Source organism: Torulaspora delbrueckii, chromosome 5 (assembly GCF_000243375.1).
Source record: "Torulaspora delbrueckii CBS 1146 chromosome 5, complete genome".
Classification (NCBI taxonomy): domain Eukaryota; kingdom Fungi; phylum Ascomycota; class Saccharomycetes; order Saccharomycetales; family Saccharomycetaceae; genus Torulaspora; species Torulaspora delbrueckii.
Window position 1 is genome coordinate 647329 of NC_016505.1, and position 19481 is coordinate 666809.

At 43.5% G+C, this 19481-nt stretch overlaps 12 protein-coding genes across 12 annotated transcripts; 10 read left to right on the forward strand and 2 right to left on the reverse strand.

Moving 5' to 3' along the window:
• Positions 1 to 84: 84 nt before the first annotated feature.
• On the forward strand, positions 85 to 1629 carry SMF2 (divalent metal ion transporter SMF2; the record flags this gene model as incomplete). The annotated part of the gene is made up of 1 exon (XM_003681750.1): positions 85 to 1629. The coding sequence occupies one exon, from the start codon at positions 85 to 87 to the stop codon at positions 1627 to 1629; it is 1545 nt and encodes a 514-aa protein (XP_003681798.1).
• Positions 1630 to 1681: 52 nt separating this feature from the next.
• RCN1 (Rcn1p) lies at positions 1682 to 2245 on the forward strand (the record flags this gene model as incomplete). Its single annotated transcript, XM_003681751.1, has 1 exon — positions 1682 to 2245. The coding sequence occupies one exon, from the start codon at positions 1682 to 1684 to the stop codon at positions 2243 to 2245; it is 564 nt and encodes a 187-aa protein (XP_003681799.1).
• Positions 2246 to 2462: 217 nt separating this feature from the next.
• COX6 (cytochrome c oxidase subunit VI) lies at positions 2463 to 2930 on the forward strand (the record flags this gene model as incomplete). The annotated part of the gene is made up of 1 exon (XM_003681752.1): positions 2463 to 2930. One exon carries the CDS (start codon positions 2463 to 2465, stop codon positions 2928 to 2930), a length of 468 nt encoding a protein of 155 aa, XP_003681800.1.
• A 44-nt stretch (positions 2931 to 2974) lies between these two features.
• On the reverse strand, positions 2975 to 3388 carry ELF1 (Elf1p; the record flags this gene model as incomplete). Its single annotated transcript, XM_003681753.1, has 1 exon — positions 2975 to 3388. The coding sequence occupies one exon, from the start codon at positions 3386 to 3388 to the stop codon at positions 2975 to 2977; it is 414 nt and encodes a 137-aa protein (XP_003681801.1).
• Positions 3389 to 3594: 206 nt separating this feature from the next.
• CIC1 (Cic1p) lies at positions 3595 to 4740 on the forward strand (the record flags this gene model as incomplete). The annotated part of the gene is made up of 1 exon (XM_003681754.1): positions 3595 to 4740. The coding sequence occupies one exon, from the start codon at positions 3595 to 3597 to the stop codon at positions 4738 to 4740; it is 1146 nt and encodes a 381-aa protein (XP_003681802.1).
• Positions 4741 to 4977: 237 nt separating this feature from the next.
• Positions 4978 to 6015, forward strand: TDEL0E03490 (transcription activator GCR1-like domain-containing protein; the record flags this gene model as incomplete). The annotated part of the gene is made up of 1 exon (XM_003681755.1): positions 4978 to 6015. The coding sequence occupies one exon, from the start codon at positions 4978 to 4980 to the stop codon at positions 6013 to 6015; it is 1038 nt and encodes a 345-aa protein (XP_003681803.1).
• Positions 6016 to 6095: 80 nt separating this feature from the next.
• Positions 6096 to 7913, reverse strand: ERC1 (Erc1p; the record flags this gene model as incomplete). The annotated part of the gene is made up of 1 exon (XM_003681756.1): positions 6096 to 7913. One exon carries the CDS (start codon positions 7911 to 7913, stop codon positions 6096 to 6098), a length of 1818 nt encoding a protein of 605 aa, XP_003681804.1.
• Positions 7914 to 8129: 216 nt separating this feature from the next.
• RRM3 (DNA helicase) lies at positions 8130 to 10139 on the forward strand (the record flags this gene model as incomplete). Its single annotated transcript, XM_003681757.1, has 1 exon — positions 8130 to 10139. The coding sequence occupies one exon, from the start codon at positions 8130 to 8132 to the stop codon at positions 10137 to 10139; it is 2010 nt and encodes a 669-aa protein (XP_003681805.1).
• A 311-nt stretch (positions 10140 to 10450) lies between these two features.
• On the forward strand, positions 10451 to 11923 carry SLT2 (mitogen-activated serine/threonine-protein kinase SLT2; the record flags this gene model as incomplete). The annotated part of the gene is made up of 1 exon (XM_003681758.1): positions 10451 to 11923. One exon carries the CDS (start codon positions 10451 to 10453, stop codon positions 11921 to 11923), a length of 1473 nt encoding a protein of 490 aa, XP_003681806.1.
• A 206-nt stretch (positions 11924 to 12129) lies between these two features.
• On the forward strand, positions 12130 to 13011 carry YHI9 (Yhi9p; the record flags this gene model as incomplete). The annotated part of the gene is made up of 1 exon (XM_003681759.1): positions 12130 to 13011. One exon carries the CDS (start codon positions 12130 to 12132, stop codon positions 13009 to 13011), a length of 882 nt encoding a protein of 293 aa, XP_003681807.1.
• A 696-nt stretch (positions 13012 to 13707) lies between these two features.
• On the forward strand, positions 13708 to 16206 carry DAP2 (dipeptidyl aminopeptidase; the record flags this gene model as incomplete). The annotated part of the gene is made up of 1 exon (XM_003681760.1): positions 13708 to 16206. The coding sequence occupies one exon, from the start codon at positions 13708 to 13710 to the stop codon at positions 16204 to 16206; it is 2499 nt and encodes an 832-aa protein (XP_003681808.1).
• A 248-nt stretch (positions 16207 to 16454) lies between these two features.
• RPN1 (proteasome regulatory particle base subunit RPN1) lies at positions 16455 to 19379 on the forward strand (the record flags this gene model as incomplete). The annotated part of the gene is made up of 1 exon (XM_003681761.1): positions 16455 to 19379. One exon carries the CDS (start codon positions 16455 to 16457, stop codon positions 19377 to 19379), a length of 2925 nt encoding a protein of 974 aa, XP_003681809.1.
• Between the last annotated feature and the right edge of the window lie 102 nt (positions 19380 to 19481).

A 19481-nucleotide genomic window follows, 5' to 3' on the forward strand; every position in this document is an offset into this window, starting at 1 on the left:
CTTCTTTAAATTGGAAAAGCTAAAGTAAAATATCGGCCAGGATAGTAGAAACAGGCCATTGAAGTTATCTTTTGACGTCAATAGATGGTGAATTCGGCGTATGAACCACTGAGTAATGAGGTGGATGGAGAAGGTGGATCGCAACTGCGATTCAAACGCCCCAGGAAAGGCCATGGAGTGTTGAGAGTGTTACGCAAGTATGCACAGTTTATTGGGCCTGGATTAATGGTTTCTGTGTCATATATGGACCCTGGTAACTACAGTACAGCTGTGGCGGCGGGATCTGCCCACCGATATAAGCTTTTATTCTCTGTCCTTGTTTCGAACTTTATGGCAGCGTTTTGGCAGTGTTTATGTGCCCGCTTGGGTGCTGTCACTGGTTTGGATCTAGCTCAAAACTGTCGAAAACACTTGCCAAATGGTTTAAATGTTGCACTGTACATTTTCTCTGAAGTGGCTATTATAGCGACCGATCTGGCCGAGGTTATTGGTACTGCGATCTCACTGAACATTTTATTCGGCATTCCGTTGGCTCTTGGGGTCGTATTGACCGTGGTTGATGTTCTGATTGTATTAATGGCTTATAAATCCAATGGATCCCTGAGATTGATAAGATGGTTTGAGATGTTTGTTTCTGTACTTGTTGCCGCAACAGTAGTCTGCTTCACCATTGAGCTTTTCTATGCAGATCTGGGGAGCGCTAAAGAACTCTTCAGCGGATTCTTACCGAGCAGAGCGGCTATCGAAGGTGATGGGCTTTATTTGAGTCTTGCAATCCTCGGGGCTACAGTTATGCCGCACTCGTTGTTTCTGGGATCTGGGGTTGTGCAGCCACGTTTAAGAGAATTCGACATCAACCATGGTAACTACATGCCCAGCGAATCCGACATTGACAATAATCATGAAAATTACAAACCGTCAATGGGCGCTATCAAGGAGACTTTGAACTATACAACCGCCGAACTACTAGTGTCATTGTTCACAGTTGCACTCTTTGTCAATTGCGCTATCTTGATAGTCTCGGGAGCCACGCTGTACGGGAACACTGACACCAATGGCACGGACGAAGCAGACTTGTTCTCGATCTACAACTTGCTTTGCCAGTCGCTCTCCAAGAGCGCCGGTACAATCTTTGTCTTAGCGCTGCTCTTCTCAGGTCAGAGCGCAGGTATAGTGTGCACTCTGAGCGGTCAAATGGTCAGCGAAGGCTTCCTAAATTGGACCGTCTCTCCAAGTATCAGACGTAGTGCTACAAGAGCAGTTGCCATCACACCGTGTTTGATCCTAGTTCTTGTCGCGGGCAGAAACGGTTTAAGCGGCGCTCTAAATGCTTCTCAAGTGGTTCTTTCACTACTACTACCGTTCGTATCGGCACCGCTAATCTACTTCACAAGTAACAGCACCGTTATGAGCGTTAGAGTGGACTCACATCGCGATGACTACTCGTTACAAGACCTCGGCGACACTGGCAGCTCCGGCCTTCTCGAAGAGCAAGACCACATTATTTACAAAGATATGAGCAACGGTATCTTCGTGAAGATTGCCGCTGTACTTACTTGGCTGCTGATCTCAGCTCTCAACTTCTACATGCTCATCAGCTTTTCGCGAGGCCAAGATGTTCATCTTTAAGCGGCGCGCTCTTACGATCGCCATCGCAGATCACTCTCATGACAAGACAAGAATGGCACCTGTTACAAATACAATCGTTTTCACTTCACAGAGCGATCCAGTTCTGGAGTGTCTGGAGAGTTTGCAACAGTGGCTTACCGATAATGTGCTTTGTAAGACTACAGTGACTGCCGAAAACCCTATCCAGTTGATCGTTCAGCGCATTTACCCAAGAGCACTAGTTGTTTGTCCAACGCATCAAATAGCCGAGCAAGTTTATGAAACACTCAACAAGGTCCCACTAGCCAAATCCCTAGCCTTTGACTATGCAGATGCCGACTACAGCGATTCGATGGACCGGCTACAAGTACCGAAGAGGGATCGAGTATTTCTCACCTCACCCCCCACCTCACCACCACCAGGTTTCGACTACGCTCGTTGCGAACAACCTCCACCGTCTCATTCCCACCCTCAAGATCTTGCAGACGATCAACGTGAATTTTTAACTTTACTCGATTCTAAAATCGCTAGTATCGCGCTTCAACGGTGTCCAAATACAGCCATAACCGCAACAAACGGTACCCCAGCTCGCACAGCATGTCCACCACGTCCTGGCGATATAGCCGAGGACTTCTAGAGCTGTTAGAGCCCTTATTAGTGGTAAATTACGGATCGTCGTACGTCACGAACCAATGAGCGTTGTTGAAAGTTCGCTCGCACCGTCAAAGTTTCCGACCCAACCACTTTCAAAAAGTTGCAGGCGTTAACGGATGAACAGTTTAGCTGATATATGGAGTTTTTCGAATCGATTCTGACTTCTAAGATCCAGTCATCGAGTACCAAGATCCATTGATATGTTTTCCAGAGCTTTATTCAAGAGTGTGAGCCGTACAGCGGTCTCCAAGAGTGTGATGGCCTCCGCTATCGCACGTCCTATTGCTCAGCCATTGAGACTCACTTCGTTTGGTCAAATTAGAAAGTATTCGTCTGAACACGAGGAAGAAACATTTGAAGAGTTTACCGCTAGATTCGAGAAGGAATTCGACGAAGCTTACGATCTTTTTGAAGTGCAGAGAGTTTTGAACAACTGTTTCTCCTACGATCTTGTGCCCGCACCTGTTGTGATTGAGAAGGCCTTGAGAGCTGCAAGAAGAGTCAACGATTTGCCAACTGCCATTAGAGTTTTTGAAGCTTTGAAATACAAGGTCGAAAACGATGGTCAATACAATGCCTATTTGGATGAACTGGCCGATGTCAGGAAAGAATTGGGTGTCCCATTAAAAGAGGAACTTTTTGACGCTTCCGCTGAAGCTTCCCATTGAACTGTCATGTATCGTCATATACTATTTAAAGAACGTACTTTTATTCATTCGTCGTCATCGCTATCCACCAGAGTGGGGCCCCTTCGTTGCCCCACATCTTCTTCGTACTCTTCTTCATCGCTATCTACAACAGCAGGTTTCTCAGCGTCTGAATCACTCTCGTAATCACTTCCACTGTCATCATCTCCGTTATCACTGTCGCTGCCACGTCCACTATTCACTTCCTCTACTGCGTCAAACCAGTCACTATAAACATCCACGGGCTGCGATAGACCATTGATTCTCGTTTGAAAACTCTGTCCACATATTTTGCACTGTAGAGACCCAATACTGTTCTTCTTATCCAGTGTACACGAAACAGATTGATCGTGATTACAAAATAGACAATTAAACTTTGTATCCAGCTTTAAAACCAGCTTCTTCGCAGGAGTTCTTGTAGACTTCTTTCTCTTACCCATTGCAAACCTCACAGACCTCTATTCACAGCCAGATGTCTTCAAGTGAGCCTTCTTATCATCTTTAATAGTATTTTGAAGCGTATTCGGTGCCAATCTTTTCTTACGGGGTGAACAAATTTTTCAAAAGTTCCTGAAGTTGAAAAATTTTGAAAACTCATCTCATCTCATCTCATCGCTTCTCATCTTGTTGAAAAAGGCTAATTATCATGGCTAAGAAGTCCCGTTCAAGCTCTAAGAAGTCTACTCCAGTTGGAACTCCATCGGGGACTCCCAAGGGAACTCCAACGAAGAAAAATAAGGTCAAATCGAAGCCTGTAGCTAAGAAACCAGCTCCATCTCTGACAGCTGTTCCAAGAGAAAGAATCGCTCGTTCTATTCAGCAATTGCGCAAATTTGAACAGAAGGAGGAAGCGTCCGAATCGCAGAGTTTGTTGGACGATGATGATGAGTTGAATCAGCTAGTGCAGTTAATTGTTGTGAACAACACTTCATTCACTGGGGCTAATAAACAATTCAAATTGAAATTGGCCACTGTTAAGCATTCATTGTACAGTGCATGGAATGCAGCAAGTGAAACTTCCATTAAGGATTTCAAAGTACTACTCATTGTTAAGGACTCAGACGTCAACAAGATTTCGGCCGATGATTTGATCCAAGAGGGCCAAGAGAAACAAGTACAGGTAGAGATTATCGGTGGCAAACACCTCAAGACCAACTACAAAGAGTATGAAAGAAGAAGAGCTTTCTTGTCCGAATTTTCGTTGATTCTAGCAGATGATAATATCATTACTACTCTGCCCAAATTACTCGGTGGTAAGGCTTATAACAAACTTGAGACTACACCGATCGGTATAAGGGCATATGCAAACAAGCAATTTTCCAAAAAAACTTTGGTGAACAGCTTCAACAAAATCTACACAAGTAAGCTTCCTGTGAAATTACCAAGAGGTACAACGGTTAACGTGCACCTGGGAAACCTAGCATGGTTCAAAGACCAACAATTCGTCGACAACATCGAGCTGTTGCTCAAAGAGTTTATCGACAACTACAGCATCAGATCGGTCTTTGTCAAGTGCAACAACTCGCCAGTGCTTCCGTTATACTATAACCAGGACGTTTTAGATGAAATCTCAAGTAAGAAACAGCAGGAGAAGCGTGAGGTGCCAGAGGATCAATTGGTCGATATTGACGGTGTCAAGGTGCAGCTATCGACCTTCGACCAAGCACTGATGGAGATTGCCAACCCAGACGACGTCAAGGACATCTTTGCCAAGAAGATCAATGCTGCCAAGAGGCAAAGAGCAGACGACAAGGAACCAGAAACCGAAACTGTCAAAAAGGCGAAGAACTGATTTCATAACTACCGTTGTATACTAGTTAGCATTGAATTAACTCAAGCATCATGTAAGACAAGCTATAAGCCTTATTTCTGTATGCGGTTGTCTCTGCGGCGAGACGAGCTGTGCTGATCCAAAGTTCCCTTTAAGGTGAAAGTTTAAGTCATCTTGAGTCAGCCGCATGTAAGTGACTCAATCAAGAGTAACAGCAGGTTCGGAAGCCATAGAGGATAGCATCAAGTGGTAATCAGGATGCTTATGAATTTGGATGACATCATAAATTCTTTTAAGAGGAGAGTGGACGATTTAGCCCGGTACTGGGATGCAGTTAGTTCGTCTCCGGATCATATGGGGACGGATGAGGAAGAGATAAAACAGTTGAAGAAGAAGTTGGATATCGTTCAGGAACAAAATGCAGCTATTATGATTGACTTGGAACATATCAAGAAAATTTTGGTGCTCGACGAGTTTGCTCCAAACAACTTATTCACGTTACTGAACACTGGCGCAGATCAATTACAGGTTCCAACGACTCCATTACTTGAACATCATAGACCACCCAATACTCCACAGAGTGAATCTTCACAAAGTCAGCAACGGCATAGTATAAAGAGATTCTCACACCATTTCCATCATCAACTTTCTGCACCGCCTCTCCGGCAGCCCTCCCATACCATGAGCGAATTGCCAATGTCTTTCAACACCACACTAGATCGGGCACCGTTGCCGAAACCAGATACCGACCCATCTTTTGTGATGCCTGTTCAGCTGGAAGCTGGACCTGAGCAGATGAGTAGCGATGAGGGAGTGGTCCCCGGTTACGACTTCGAGCCCAATGACAGAGACATAAGTCCAAGGGATACTAGCCACCAATTCGTTGTTGAGAGTGGCTCAAGCAGTATGTTGAAGAGGGAAGGATTACGGGACATACCGGTGATGGATTCCCAGGAAATAGAAAATTATGATTTACAAATAATCGATAATCCAAGAAGTGTAGCAGAAGTCTATCATGAATACGAGAATAGTCTGAAGTCTCAAATAGAAGAATTTGAGAGACTCTTTGGTAAAGGTCAACTAAGCAAATTGCCCAAGATTAGAACTTATCAACGTAGAAGAGCACTGGTAACGGAGATTGACAAATATGCCACAAGCTATAACAAAACCACTCATGAAGCTATTGAATTTTTCGAAAAAGTGAGAATAGCCAAGAAAAGAACTGTGCCTGGACTTTACAATAACCTAGGTAAGATATTAAAAGAACTTGGTGAGTCTAATATGGACAATCCTTAGCGGGAAAATGATTACATACTCAAATGTATATATATTACAGAATAATGCCCAAAATGGAGGAAAAACAAATACACAATTTTCTATGCTCTTGATGCTTCGGCATTGTTACTCTTGGCGGCATGTATAATTTCGAGCCAGTCGCAATGGAAGACAGCAAACCCTTGGCAAACACTCATAGTCACCAAAGCGCATGTGATACCAACCCATAGTCCACCGACATTCATCTTGAAATGAAATGCCAACAGGTAGGACATTGGGATACCGATGCAATAGAAGGCGATCATATTAATGTAACCACCGATTTTTTGTCTACCTTGACCACGTAGACATCCTGCTGTAGATGCATTGAATGCATCAAACAATTGCATGAAGGCTAATATTGGTAAGGTTGAAATGACCAAGTTGACCACGTCAGGTTCGGTGGAGAACAACCTTGCAATTTGATTCTTGAAAAAAAATATGAGAAACATGTTGAATGAGGAGCAGGCGAATGACAAGAGCAACGAAACCTTGCATGTGATAATACAGCTCTCGTACAGCGATGCACCGATGAAGTTGGCCACTCGGGTGCTAGTAGAGACAGAGATCGAGAATGGAACCTGGTATGCTAATGATGCCACCGTGGAAACAATGGATTGGGCGCCCAATGGAGCTGAACCCAGGTGTGATGCAAAAACAGTCAAAATCTCAAACCCCAAGAATTCTGTCTCCACCATGAGAATACCAGGTAAAGCCAAACTGAACATTTTTCTCCAATTCTTAAATACTCTGTTAGGCTTAATGAAGCCGTTCCAGCACTTCATTGGATTAATCTCCTGATCGGTAAAGATAGTGTACAATAGCAAACCAATAGCCATTAACCAATAATTTATAGCGACAGAGAGTGGAGCCCCCAAGTAACCAATACCTAATCTTTTGTCCCAAACCAGGACGTAGTTCATCAAGGCATTCAAAGGTGCGCAAAAGAACAAAACGATAGTGGAAGCATGGAAAATTCCCTGGCACTGTAAAAATCTTTTGCCACATTCGAATAAAATGAATCCTGGAACACCAAATGCCGCTACACGCAAGTAACGTGCCGCTAACTCACACAAGTGAGGGTCCGGGATCAGCCAGTTCAATATAGTTTCTGACCAGAATAGCCAAATGTACATGATGGGCAAAAAGGCCAATATCGTTAGCACAGCACAACGCTGAATAAATATACCCACCAAATGATAGTTTTTTGCACCGTACGCCTGCGAACAGAGAGTGTCTAGACACGTACAAAGACCCTGGATCGCCGCTAAACCAGTAATGTTAGCAGTCATAGACCCTAAAGTGACACCACCAAGCTCTGCAGTCCCCAAATGCGACACGGAAAAAATCGAAGCCAGAGACAATGAATTTTGCAAGACAAACGTAAATACTAGCGGTAAAGCGTTCACTCCCAAGACCTGTGTTTCCCTCTTATAACTTGTAGTGATTCTCTTACCATTTTCAATCGCCTGTTCCCATGCATTCATAACTTCTGAAGAGCTTTCTACGGCACCATACCCGGCACCACCTGCTCCAGAACCCCTACGGTCCTCCAGGATCTTGTTGTCTATAAGTAGGTCCCTCTCTTCATCAATCAATTCCCTCCTAGCTTCATATTCATCCTCAGTCATGCCTTGTTGCGCTTCCCGTTGCAAGGTCCTAGCGTTATTCGCATCTAATAAGGACTCATACTCATGCTGAGCATTCGAGGAAACAGGTGCTAACTCTTCTTCTTCCTCATCCTCATCCCTAAAAGCATCATCTTCATTACATGGAATGTAGTCCGCTGGCGTGTACAATCCAGCTTTCCCAACACTCGTCGAGTATACGATTGATGACCTTCTGTCACCTATCGATGAGTGCGCAAACTGTTTAGTCATTAGGCCCAATGAACCACTATTCAGATACGACTTGAATTACTTCTATGCTTGCGATGGCCTCTTTTATCGTAGCCATGGTAGTGAAAAGTTATAAAATTTGCTTGTCCGAAAAGGCTTGAAGAGTTCTCGGACAGATTTATAAAGCTTCGAGCGGTGAACTCGATGAGCAGTAAACAAACGCTCAGTTGAGGGCCATTGGGCGTGTTAAAGGGGTCTATGAAGGGTTCTGAAGCGCAGGGGAAGCAGCCAGTACTTCGGCAAGCGACTTTGTCGTCTTTCTTCAAGAGTTCGAGAAGATTAGCAGCTGTAAGGCCGGTCCGACATGCTGCTGTGCAGCAGCCTGACGTACCGCCTGCTATTATTGATCTGGAAATGAATGAAAGTTCATCGAAGAAATCTACTTTGTTTTGTTCGCAGGGCTCGTTTGACGAGTGTGATCCAGATGAGGAGTTTAAGAGACTCGTCAGTGGTCCGAAGTTGAATACTATGAAAAAGGCTACAATTACTAGAGTTCCATCTTTGCTCAGATCCAATTCCTCCGTGAGTTATTCATATGAAAAGGAAACTGTAAGTTCTACTCAATTATCATTTACCAATGAAGATGAGATTCTCAAGGAAAGACCAGCTAAGAGAGGTTCACCACAATCCTTTCAAGGTCTTAGACTGACTGGGCCAAAGCGAATCAAACCATTATCGCGGAAATCTTCGAGCTTAGCAAAGGAGCAGGAGATTATACGGTTGACGAAGGAGCAAGAAGCCGTGATGGAAATGGTACTCAGGAAGAGACTGAACATATTCTATACCGGTTGTGCTGGTACAGGGAAATCAGTTATTTTGAAGACTTTGATTTCGAAACTTGGTGGACTTTACGGAAAGGAGGCTATCGCTGTTACAGGCTCCACAGGTTTAGCCGCCGCCACAATCGCTGGGACTACTTTGCATAAGTGGTCGGGAGTCGGTATAGGAAATGGAACTGCCGAGCAGCTTGTTAAGAAGGTGGAAAAGCAGCGTAATATGCTCGCGATTTGGAGAAATACGAGAGTTCTCATCATCGATGAAGTTTCAATGATAGATGGCCATTTTTTGGATAAGTTAGAATACATTGCAAGACGATTGCGTAAGAATGATAAACCATTTGGCGGAATACAGCTAGTACTAACGGGAGATTTTTTCCAGTTACCTCCAGTACAAAAGAGAGATTCGCCTAAGAATGATATGGCAGTGTTTTGTTTCGAAAGCCAAATGTGGAAAACGTGCATTCATCGTACGATCCTTCTAACCAAAGTGTTTAGACAACAGGATAACGAGTTAATCGATATGCTAAACGCTATTAGATTTGGCGAAGTGACCCCACAATTGACCCAAACCATTCGACAACTCAGTAGAACGATCACTTATTCAGATGGGATTGCTCCCACGGAGCTATACGCGACAAGAAGGGAAGTAGAGAGTTCCAATGCACGTCAACTGAGCTCATTGCCCGGTGAAGCTTACGAATACCACAGCATAGATGCCGCGCCAAAAGAATATATGGCTCTACTAGATTCATCAGTGATGGTGGAGAAACTTGTAACGTTGAAGGTTGACGCTCAGGTAATGATGCTTAAGAACAAGCCCGAATCAGAGTTGTTCAACGGGTCTCTAGGCAAAGTTCTTTTCTTCATCACAGAACGTCTCGAACGAGTCATGAAGGAGCACTACAGCGTGACAGAGGATGATGTGATCCTCGACATGAGGCTCGTCAGCAGAGCCATTGGCAAACCACTGATTATGGATTCCCAAGAGTTTCTACAAGATTTCTACGCAAGACCTCTCGCGAGACAAGAAGTGCTACAAACAATGATAAATCATGCCAAGAAAACCTCTCCAAAAGAATCAGTTTACCCATATGTCAGATGGAGTCTCGACAACAACAACAGGTTCCATCACGAGCTAATGCTGCCCGAACGTTTCCCAGTTGATCTACCAGGTGCCAAGACTGGTCTTGAACGGAATCAGCTTCCATTGATGCTCTGCTGGGCTCTCTCGATTCACAAAGCTCAAGGTCAAACAATACAGAGGCTTAAGGTCGATCTAAGAAATATCTTCGAGGCTGGCCAGGTCTACGTGGCATTGTCTCGGGCAGTCTCAAAGGACAAGTTACAAGTTCTAAATTTCAACCCAAAGAGAATTCGGGCAAACGACAAAGTCAAAGGATTTTACAAGGCTCTTGAAGTCCTCTCATAAGCATTTTTCAATTACTCATCATCCAGGTGTCTGTCTACAAGTGTTGATCTAGATTTGGCCTGTAGCTTTTAAAGCTTTTAAGGCATGAAAAGTTTCAACGTATTCTGTGACGCTGCGAAACGATCACTAAAAATAGCTGAAAAGTTTCAGATCGACCGGCTTCAAGCAGAATTTAAAGCTTAAATAACGCCCAATTGATCATCATCAGCTGCTGATCAACTGGCTATTGGGCTTTATATATTCCAGGCCTTTTGCAAGTGAAGTTTGGTGTTGTTGCTCCCATCGAGGTAAGTGCAAAAAGAGGTGAAGAGATGTGCGACAAAATTGAGAGACACACTTTTAAAGTGTTCAACCAGGACTTTACCGTGGATAAAAGGTTCCAATTGATCAAAGAGATTGGCCATGGTGCATACGGTGTGGTTTGCTCTGCGAGGTTCACGGAGGCAGCTGAGGATACTACAGTAGCGATCAAGAAAGTGACAAACGTGTTTTCAAAAACTCTTCTTTGTAAGAGATCGTTACGTGAATTAAAATTACTGAGACATTTTAGAGGTCATAAGAATATTACTTGTCTTTATGATATGGATATTGTTTTCTATCCCGATGGGACTTTTGCTGGATTGTATTTGTACGAAGAATTAATGGAATGTGACATGCACCAGATTATAAAATCAGAACAACCATTGACGGATGCGCATTACCAGAGTTTTATCTATCAGATTCTTTGTGGACTGAAATACATTCATTCAGCTGATGTTTTGCATCGTGATTTGAAACCGGGGAATCTGCTTGTGAATGCCGACTGCCAGCTAAAGATATGTGATTTTGGTTTGGCTAGAGGCTACTCGGAAAATCCAGTTGAAAATAATCAGTTTCTGACGGAATACGTGGCGACAAGATGGTACCGTGCTCCCGAAATCATGCTGAGTTATCAAGGTTATACAAAGGCTATCGACGTATGGTCTACGGGGTGTATTTTAGCCGAGTTTTTAGGTGGGAAACCTATCTTTAAGGGTAAGGACTACGTGAATCAGCTGAATAGAATTCTGCAGGTTTTGGGTACCCCTCCAGATGAGACTTTGAAAAGAATAGGATCGAAGAACGTTCAGGACTATATTCATCAATTGGGCTTCATACCAAAAGTACCTTTTGTAGATATTTTCCCACAGGCCAATCCCGAGGCTCTTGATCTATTGGAGCGTATGCTAGCATTCGATCCTTCAAGAAGGATAACCGTGAATGAGGCAATAAAGCACCCATATTTATCGATATGGCATGATCCCGCTGATGAGCCTGTGTGCAGTGAAAAGTTCGAGTTTAGCTTTGAGAGTGTGAACGAAATGGAGGAACTCAAACAGATGGTGATACAGGAAGTTCAAGATTTTAGGAGTTTTGTGAGGCAGCCACTCTTAGAAGAACAAGAACGGCAGCAGCAGGAAAAACTACAACAATCACCACAAGATCACCAATTCTTGCAACAACAACAAGGCGCAGCCGATCAACAAGCTTCGAAAGAGAGCGAACTTGCTAGTCAAATGGTCTCCATGCAGCCCAATGGAGGTTATGCACAATTGCAGGATTCGTTTGTGGGCATTGATGCACGCGATCTGCCCCGTCATGATTCTGATTCTCCCCCAAGGCCTCAAGAGAATTTGCTAGCCTCACCCATTGCATTGAAATCGAACTCAGACGGTACTATTCCTTCGGCAACGCAAACTGGCTACGCTGAATTTTTAGATTTGGAAAAGGAACTGGAGTTTGGGCTTGATCGAAAATTCGCTTAACCTCGATCTCATCCACTGCAAGGCTATACATACCCCTATACATATCTAGAAACCTTCAACTCATAGGAGAGGCTTATCGTGAAGAAAAAAAAACTGGCATTGTTAGTAATCATATTGTGGTGAGTCATTCGAGATAAGGTATATAAATCATGAAACGTGAACGCTTTACCTTGTATACTAAGGATAACTAGTCCAACTGACACAATATGAGTATGAACCTACCTTTCTTACAGGTCGATGTTTTCACTAGTATCCCTTTCATGGGGAATCCTGTTGCTGTGGTTAACTGCATGAATGCGACAGACGGTATAATCTCTGATGAACAGCTGCAGAGCATTGCCAATTGGACCAACCTCTCTGAGACGACTTTCCTCTTCAAGCCAAGTGACGAGAAATGCGATTACAAGGTCAGAATATTCACACCTGCCAGTGAATTGCCATTCGCTGGGCATCCAACGGTCGGATCTGCCAGAGCCTACTTGAAATTCACTGGGAAAACGAAAGTAAAGTCCCTTTTGCAAGAATGCGAGTTAGGTATTGTTAATCTGAGTATTGCTGATAATGGCAAGATCTCATTCAGAGCCCCTAGTGTTAATATTGAAGAGATCTCGCATAGCGCTATTGATGAGTACCAGCAGAGCTTGTCAATTGAACATGTAGCAACCCCAAAACTTCTGCATGTGGGCCCTAAATGGGTTGTTTACTTAACTTCTAACGCGGATACTTGTTACAATGCTAACCCAGATTTTGCCGGATTGGCTAAAGTGAGCAAGCATTATGGTCACAGTGGTATCATCTTGGCTGGTAAGAAGCCTGGTGAGGGAAACGAGTACGAAATGAGAGCTTTTGCGCCATGTGAGGGTGTCGATGAGGATCCAGTCTGTGGGAGTGGGTCGATCGCACTTATTGGGTACTTGCAAGATCTTTACGAGGTCCAAGAGACGACCGAATTCAAGATAACTCAAGGTGGAAGAGTTAAGAGACAGGGTCATATTTCATCTAGGGTTGTAGCTGAGAAAGATGGCGAGTTAAGTTTCGTTTCTGGTGGTGATTCCGTGATCATCATTGAGGGTTCAATAACACTTTAATAAAATTTTGTTGACTTTAGCACTTATGTAAAAAAAGAAGGTTATGTCTACTAAACAATAACCGCCTACGGAAAATACTATAACGAGTCATGCCACACCTGAGCTTTGACAAGAGTTTAATTTATGGTTGTTCAGTGGTTTGACAAATAATAATATAGCATACTCGTGCTTTCAGCTTCCTAACTCTATTTCTGATTAAGAGCAGACCTGGGCGCTTAACCTCTTCTACCTTAAAACCAGTTCATGAAATCTCCCACAAGAAGTGAAGGATCATTGAAATTCGATAGAAATCGGGATTTATGCTGAGTCCATCAAATAAGTTGAGTTGGCCTCGGAACCAATCGAATATGAACTCTGCATGAGATGATTTTGGAAGAGAACCAAATTTTCTAAACGTGATAGCCATTAGAGCATGTGGAATTTAAGATGAAGTATCCATCGTTCAATTGCTTCTTCTCAAGGAGAAGCGAGAAGTAGAGCTCAAAGCTTGGAGGGTCATATAAAATTCAGTTCCTGCTGATAAAACAAGCACGAGCCACTGTGAGCATCCTCAAGAGAGTGGCAGAATGTTTATTCAGAGGCTCTTTACAATTTTTTTATTCAGGTGCTCGAAAGATAATATAAGACTCAAAAGTTAACCCTTATCACAGACAGTCGGTGCACAGTCAAAATACAAAAAAGGACCACACATTCAGGATGGATACCAGAGGTCAAGAGCCAGTGGACCAAGAACCCGAGAGGATTCCGGACAATCATTTCAAAGACCCCAGAAGAAACAAGGTTGAAAGATGGCTGAGACCAGGGGTTGTACTTGTGCTATTAATATGGGGGTCTGTTCTACTCTTAAGAAGCATTAAAGGCTTGAGTGGACACAATAAAGATGACGGAAATGATTTACCAGGCTACCGAGTACCGAACTCTACACATACGAACGACGGCTCCCTAAAAGTTACCTTGACAGATGTCAGAAATGGCACATTTTCCCCAATTGTGAAGAGCTTGCAATGGATTAGCTCACCAGATTCACGAAATGATGATAAGGGATTATTTGTGACTGTATCCGATGATGCTTACATGGTGAGATCCGTCTTTGACAAGGATTATTCCCGAGTACTTTTCCAAGGCAGTTCCTTCACCTATGAGGGTGCAAACTATACAGTTGAGTCACTTGTAGCATCACCAAATCTAAACAAGCTGCTGATTAGGACTAAGACCGTTTCAAACTGGAGACATTCCTCGTTTGGATCTTATTTCGTTTACAATAACACCGAGCAATATGACAAGATCGGTGACAACCTGTCTCTGGCCCAATGGTCACCCGATTCTGTGAACATTGCATATGTTCAGGATAATGACGTCTACGTGTACTCTACGGAAAAGCGTAGAACAATCAAGAGAGTTACTGATGATGGAAGTACACAGATTTTCAATGGTAGGCCGGACTGGGTGTATGAAGAGGAAGTCTTGGAGGATGATCGAGCACTATGGTGGTCTCCCAAGGGAGACTACCTAGCTTACTTCAGGATTGATGAGAGCCGGGTTGGCGAATTTGTCATTCCATACTATGTTCAGCCAGATTACGATGTGTATTCAGAACTACGTCGCATCAAATATCCGAAGAGTGGGACACCAAACCCTGTGGTGGGACTGTGGATTTATGATGTCGAAAATACCTACGCTTACTCTGTGGATGTAGGCAGCGACCAGCAGGACCCCAATGATTCCACACTGATTACGGAGGTGACTTGGGTGGGTGATAAACAGGCAGTTGCCAAGACAAGCGATCGCTCTTCCGATCTTTTAACCGTTTACTTGATAGATACTAAAACCCAAAGTTCAGAAGTCGTCAGGGAAAACCCAGCCAACGGCGGCTGGTGGGAGATCACACACAACACACTTTACATCCCAAAGAATAAGACGCTTGGCAGGGAGAACGACGGATATCTGGATGTAATGCCCATTGACGGCTACAATCATCTAGTCTATTACTCTCCAGCGAATAGTACAACCCCTAAGATTTTAACTCGCGGTGAATGGGAAGTGACTGACGGTGCAGCAGCGTTTGACTATGAGACAAATACTGTTTACTTCATAGCCACAAAGAAATCTTCGACTGAAAGACACCTCTATGGTGTCGATTTGAATAAACCTGACAAGTTATTTGAGGTAACTGACACATCAGAGAATGCGGTATATGATGCCACTTTTTCTGCTGGTAGTAGATTCGCATTGGTCTCCTATAGAGGACCAGGGATTCCCTACCAAAAGATTGTGGATTTGAAATCAAGGAAGCATGATAAAGAAGTCTCAGGAAACGTTGCCGGGAAAACACTATATTACTTGGAGGAAAATCTGCATTTGAAGGAGGTGCTGAAGGATTACGCAGCTCCTAAGAGGGAATTCAGAGAGCTGAACTTGGGCCCTGATGATAATGGAGCAGACGTTATTGTAAACTATTATGAAATTCTGCCTAATGATTTCGACGAAACGAAGAAGGATTACTACCCAGTCTTTTTCTATGCTTACGGGGGTCCAAATTCACAGCAAGTCCTACAAGCTTTTTCAATCGGCTTCAACGAGGTCATAGCTTCCCAGCTTGATGCCATTGTCGTAGTTGTCGATGGACGCGGTACAGGATTTAAGGGCAAAGATTTTAGGTCCCTGGTTCGTGATAACCTCGGTGATTACGAAGCGCAAGATCAGATTTCAGCGGCCGCGATATACGGGAACAAGACTTATGTCGATGCTACCAAAATCTCAATTTTTGGTTGGTCATACGGTGGTTACCTAACGCTGAAGACATTAGAGAAAGACGCTGGCAAACATTTCAAATACGGGTTGTCCGTGGCACCAGTGACAGATTGGAGTCTATACGATTCGGTATACACAGAGCGCTACATGCACACACCACAGGAGAATTCCCAAGGTTACGAGGTATCTAGGGTTCACAATGTCACTGCTATAGGTCAAGCAAAGCGCTTCCTCCTAATGCACGGGACAGGAGACGACAACGTCCATTTCCAGAACTCGCTCAGATTCTTGGACCTCTTAGATCTCCATGCTGTCGAGAATTATGATGTTCATGTCTTCCCAGACTCGGATCACAGCATCAGATTTCATAATGCCAACAAAATCGTCTACGACAAGCTTCTTTCTTGGACAAGGCTCGCCTATACAGGACAATTTCTCTACTAGAGGTGGCCAAGGCCTGGTCTATGGCAATACGATCATCCCGCGATACACAGGATGGCTATGGGTCATTTCAATGCCTCTCTATTACCTGTATACTCTAACTCTTTCTAATTCTCCATATATAAAATTCGGGTAATTTGATATTTAGATCTCGGGTGGCAAATGAATAAAGTCAAAGGGATTCCATCTAATAGTCAAACCGTTCATCATCGACTCAGGTAGTTATTTGGATCATCTAAGGGGACTCAATCATGGTGGAAGATACTGATAGAATGAAGGAAGCAGTCCCCGAGAGTGGGGCTCCAGTTGAGAAGGAAGAGAAGCCTCGTAAGGACAACATGAATGAAGAAGAACAACTGTCTGAAGAGGATCTGAAGCTTAAAACAGACTTGGAATTACTAGTTGAGAGACTGAAGGAGGATGATCAAAGTCTATATCAACCATCTTTGGATCAATTGAAGGATTCTATAAGAAGTTCAACAAGTTCGATGACCGCTGTGCCCAAACCTTTAAAGTTTCTACGTCCATCGTACCCTGGTTTATGTGCACTTTATGACAAATGGAATGACAAGACATTAAAGGCCTCCCTTGCAGAAGTTTTGTCTGTTCTGGCAATGACTTATTCCGACAACGACAAGCACGACTCTTTGAGATATGCATTACTATCTGGTGCAAAAAACATCGAGAGTTGGGGCCATGAATACATTCGTCATTTGGCACTTGAAATTGGTGAAGTTTACAACGACCAGATGGAGAAAGAAGGACCTAGTAGTGGTACACCAGAGGGACGTGAAAGTGACAGCGAAAGCTCAAAATGGAGCTCTTTTGAGTTTTCAAAAGAAGAGATTTTGGATTTATCGTTGGAAATTGTTCCATATTTCTTGAAACACAATGGCGAGACTGATGCTGTTGATCTACTGCTAGAAATCGAATCCATCAGTAAGCTACCGCAATTTGTCGACGAAAACACATACGACAGAGTTTGTCAGTATATGGTGGCATGTGTACCTCTATTACCACCACCAGAGGATGTTAACTTTTTGAAAACTGCATATTCAATCTACTTATCAAAGAACCAATTAACCGAAGCTTTATGTTTGGCTATCAGGTTAGGAGACGAGTCTTTGGTTAGATCAGTTTTTGATGCTACAACTGATGTTGTTGTTCAAAAGCAACTTGCATATATTTTGTCTTACCAAAAGTCATCCTTCGAATATGAAGCTGTGCAAGACATCATTGGCAATACGAAATTTTCGGAACACTTTTTGTATTTGGCTAAGGAACTCAATCTAACCGTTCCAAAGGTTCCAGAGGATATCTACAAGAGTCACCTAGATGGATCCAAATCTGTTTTTTCTGGGGCTGGCCTAGATTCTGCTCAGCAGAATCTAGCTGCGGCGTTTGTTAATGGTTTCATGAACATGGGATACTGCAATGACAAGATGCTTGTGGATAACGATAACTGGATTTACAAGACCAAGGGTAGCGGTATGACTTCTGCTGTCGCAAGTATTGGTTCCATCTTTCAATGGAATTTGGAAGGGTTACAGCAATTGGACAAATACCTTTATGTCGAAGAACCTGAGGTGAAGGCTGGTGCATTACTTGGTATCGGTGTATCAGCGTGTGGTGTTCATGACGGTGATGTCGAGCCAGCTTTGCTGCTTCTACAGGACTATGTCACAAACTCCAACACGACCATCAGCTCTTCAGCCATTCTAGGTCTTGGGATTGCCTTTGCAGGTAGCAGAAATGTAGAAGTCTTAGGCCTTCTACTACCATTGGCCGCCGATACCTCACTACCGATTGAGACATCTGCCATCTCTTCTTTAGCGTTGGCTCACATCTTTGTCGGAACTTGTAATGGAGACATAACGGCATCAATAATGGACAATTTTTTGGAGCGTTCGGGAAGTGATTTGAAGACCGAGTGGGTCAGATTTTTGACTTTGGCATTGGGTATTCTTTATATGGGTCAAGGTGAACAGGTAGACGATGTATTAGAAACCATCAGTGCAATTCAACACCCTATGACATCAGCTATCGAAGTTCTTGTAAGTGCATGTGCGTACGCAGGTACTGGTGACGTCTTGCTAATTCAAGATCTATTGCATCGTTTAACTCCTAAGGCTACTAAGAAGGAAGGTGCAGATGAAGCAGAGGATGAAGAAGAAGAAGAAGAAGAAGAAGAAGCTGAAGTTAATGCTGTTACTGATTTCTTGAACGACGCCGCTAATAATGATGACAACGCAGCTCCAACTGAATCAATGAAAGTTGAAGAAGAAGGTGATGACACCCAAGAAGAATCAAAGAAGGTAGAAAATGGCGGGGAAGATGGTGGTGACGCCGAGCTGGCTAAGGAAGAATCTGAAGAAGTGAACACAGTTATGGTAGATGAGTTGTCCTACGCAGTTTTGGGTATCGCGATGATCGCACTTGGTGAGGATATCGGTAAAGAAATGTCTCTGCGTCATTTTGGTCATCTAATGCATTACGGCAACGAGCACATCCGTAGTATGGTTCCTTTGGCGATGGGTCTTGTCTCTGTTGCAGACCCACAAATGAAAGTATTCGATTCTCTATCACGTTACTCCCATGACGCTGACCTGAATGTTTCAATGAATTCTATCTTTGCCATGGGTCTATGTGGTGCCGGTACGAACAACGCCAGACTAGCGCAATTGCTAAGGCAACTAGCTAGTTACTATTCGCGTGAGCAGGATGCATTATTCATCACAAGAATGGCACAAGGTCTAGTCCATATGGGTAAAGGTACCATGACACTTGATATATTCAACGACGCCAGCGTTTTGAATAAAGTCACACTGGCATCTTTGCTGACGGTGCTGGTTGGTTTGGTATCTCCAAGCTTCATGCTGAAGAATCATCAACTATTCTATATGCTCAACAGTGCTGTAAGGCCCAAGTTCATCTTGACGCTTGACGAAGAAGGCCAACCAATCAAGGTGAATGTACGTGTTGGTCAAGCAGTAGACACCGTTGGTCAAGCGGGTAAGCCTAAGAGAATTACGGGCTGGATCACACAGTCCACACCAGTTCTCTTGAATCATGGGGAAAGAGCAGAGCTGGAAACAGATGAGTACATCAGCTACACTAGTCATATCGAGGGAGTCGTCATCCTGAAGAAGAATCCTGACTTTGAAAAGGAAGAATAACTACATCATATATAACTAGTTTAATCAGAAATGAAAATGAAGATCCTTCCTTTATATGATATAGAGGGATTACAGTGTATGTGCGTGTATATAAGCTGCTGG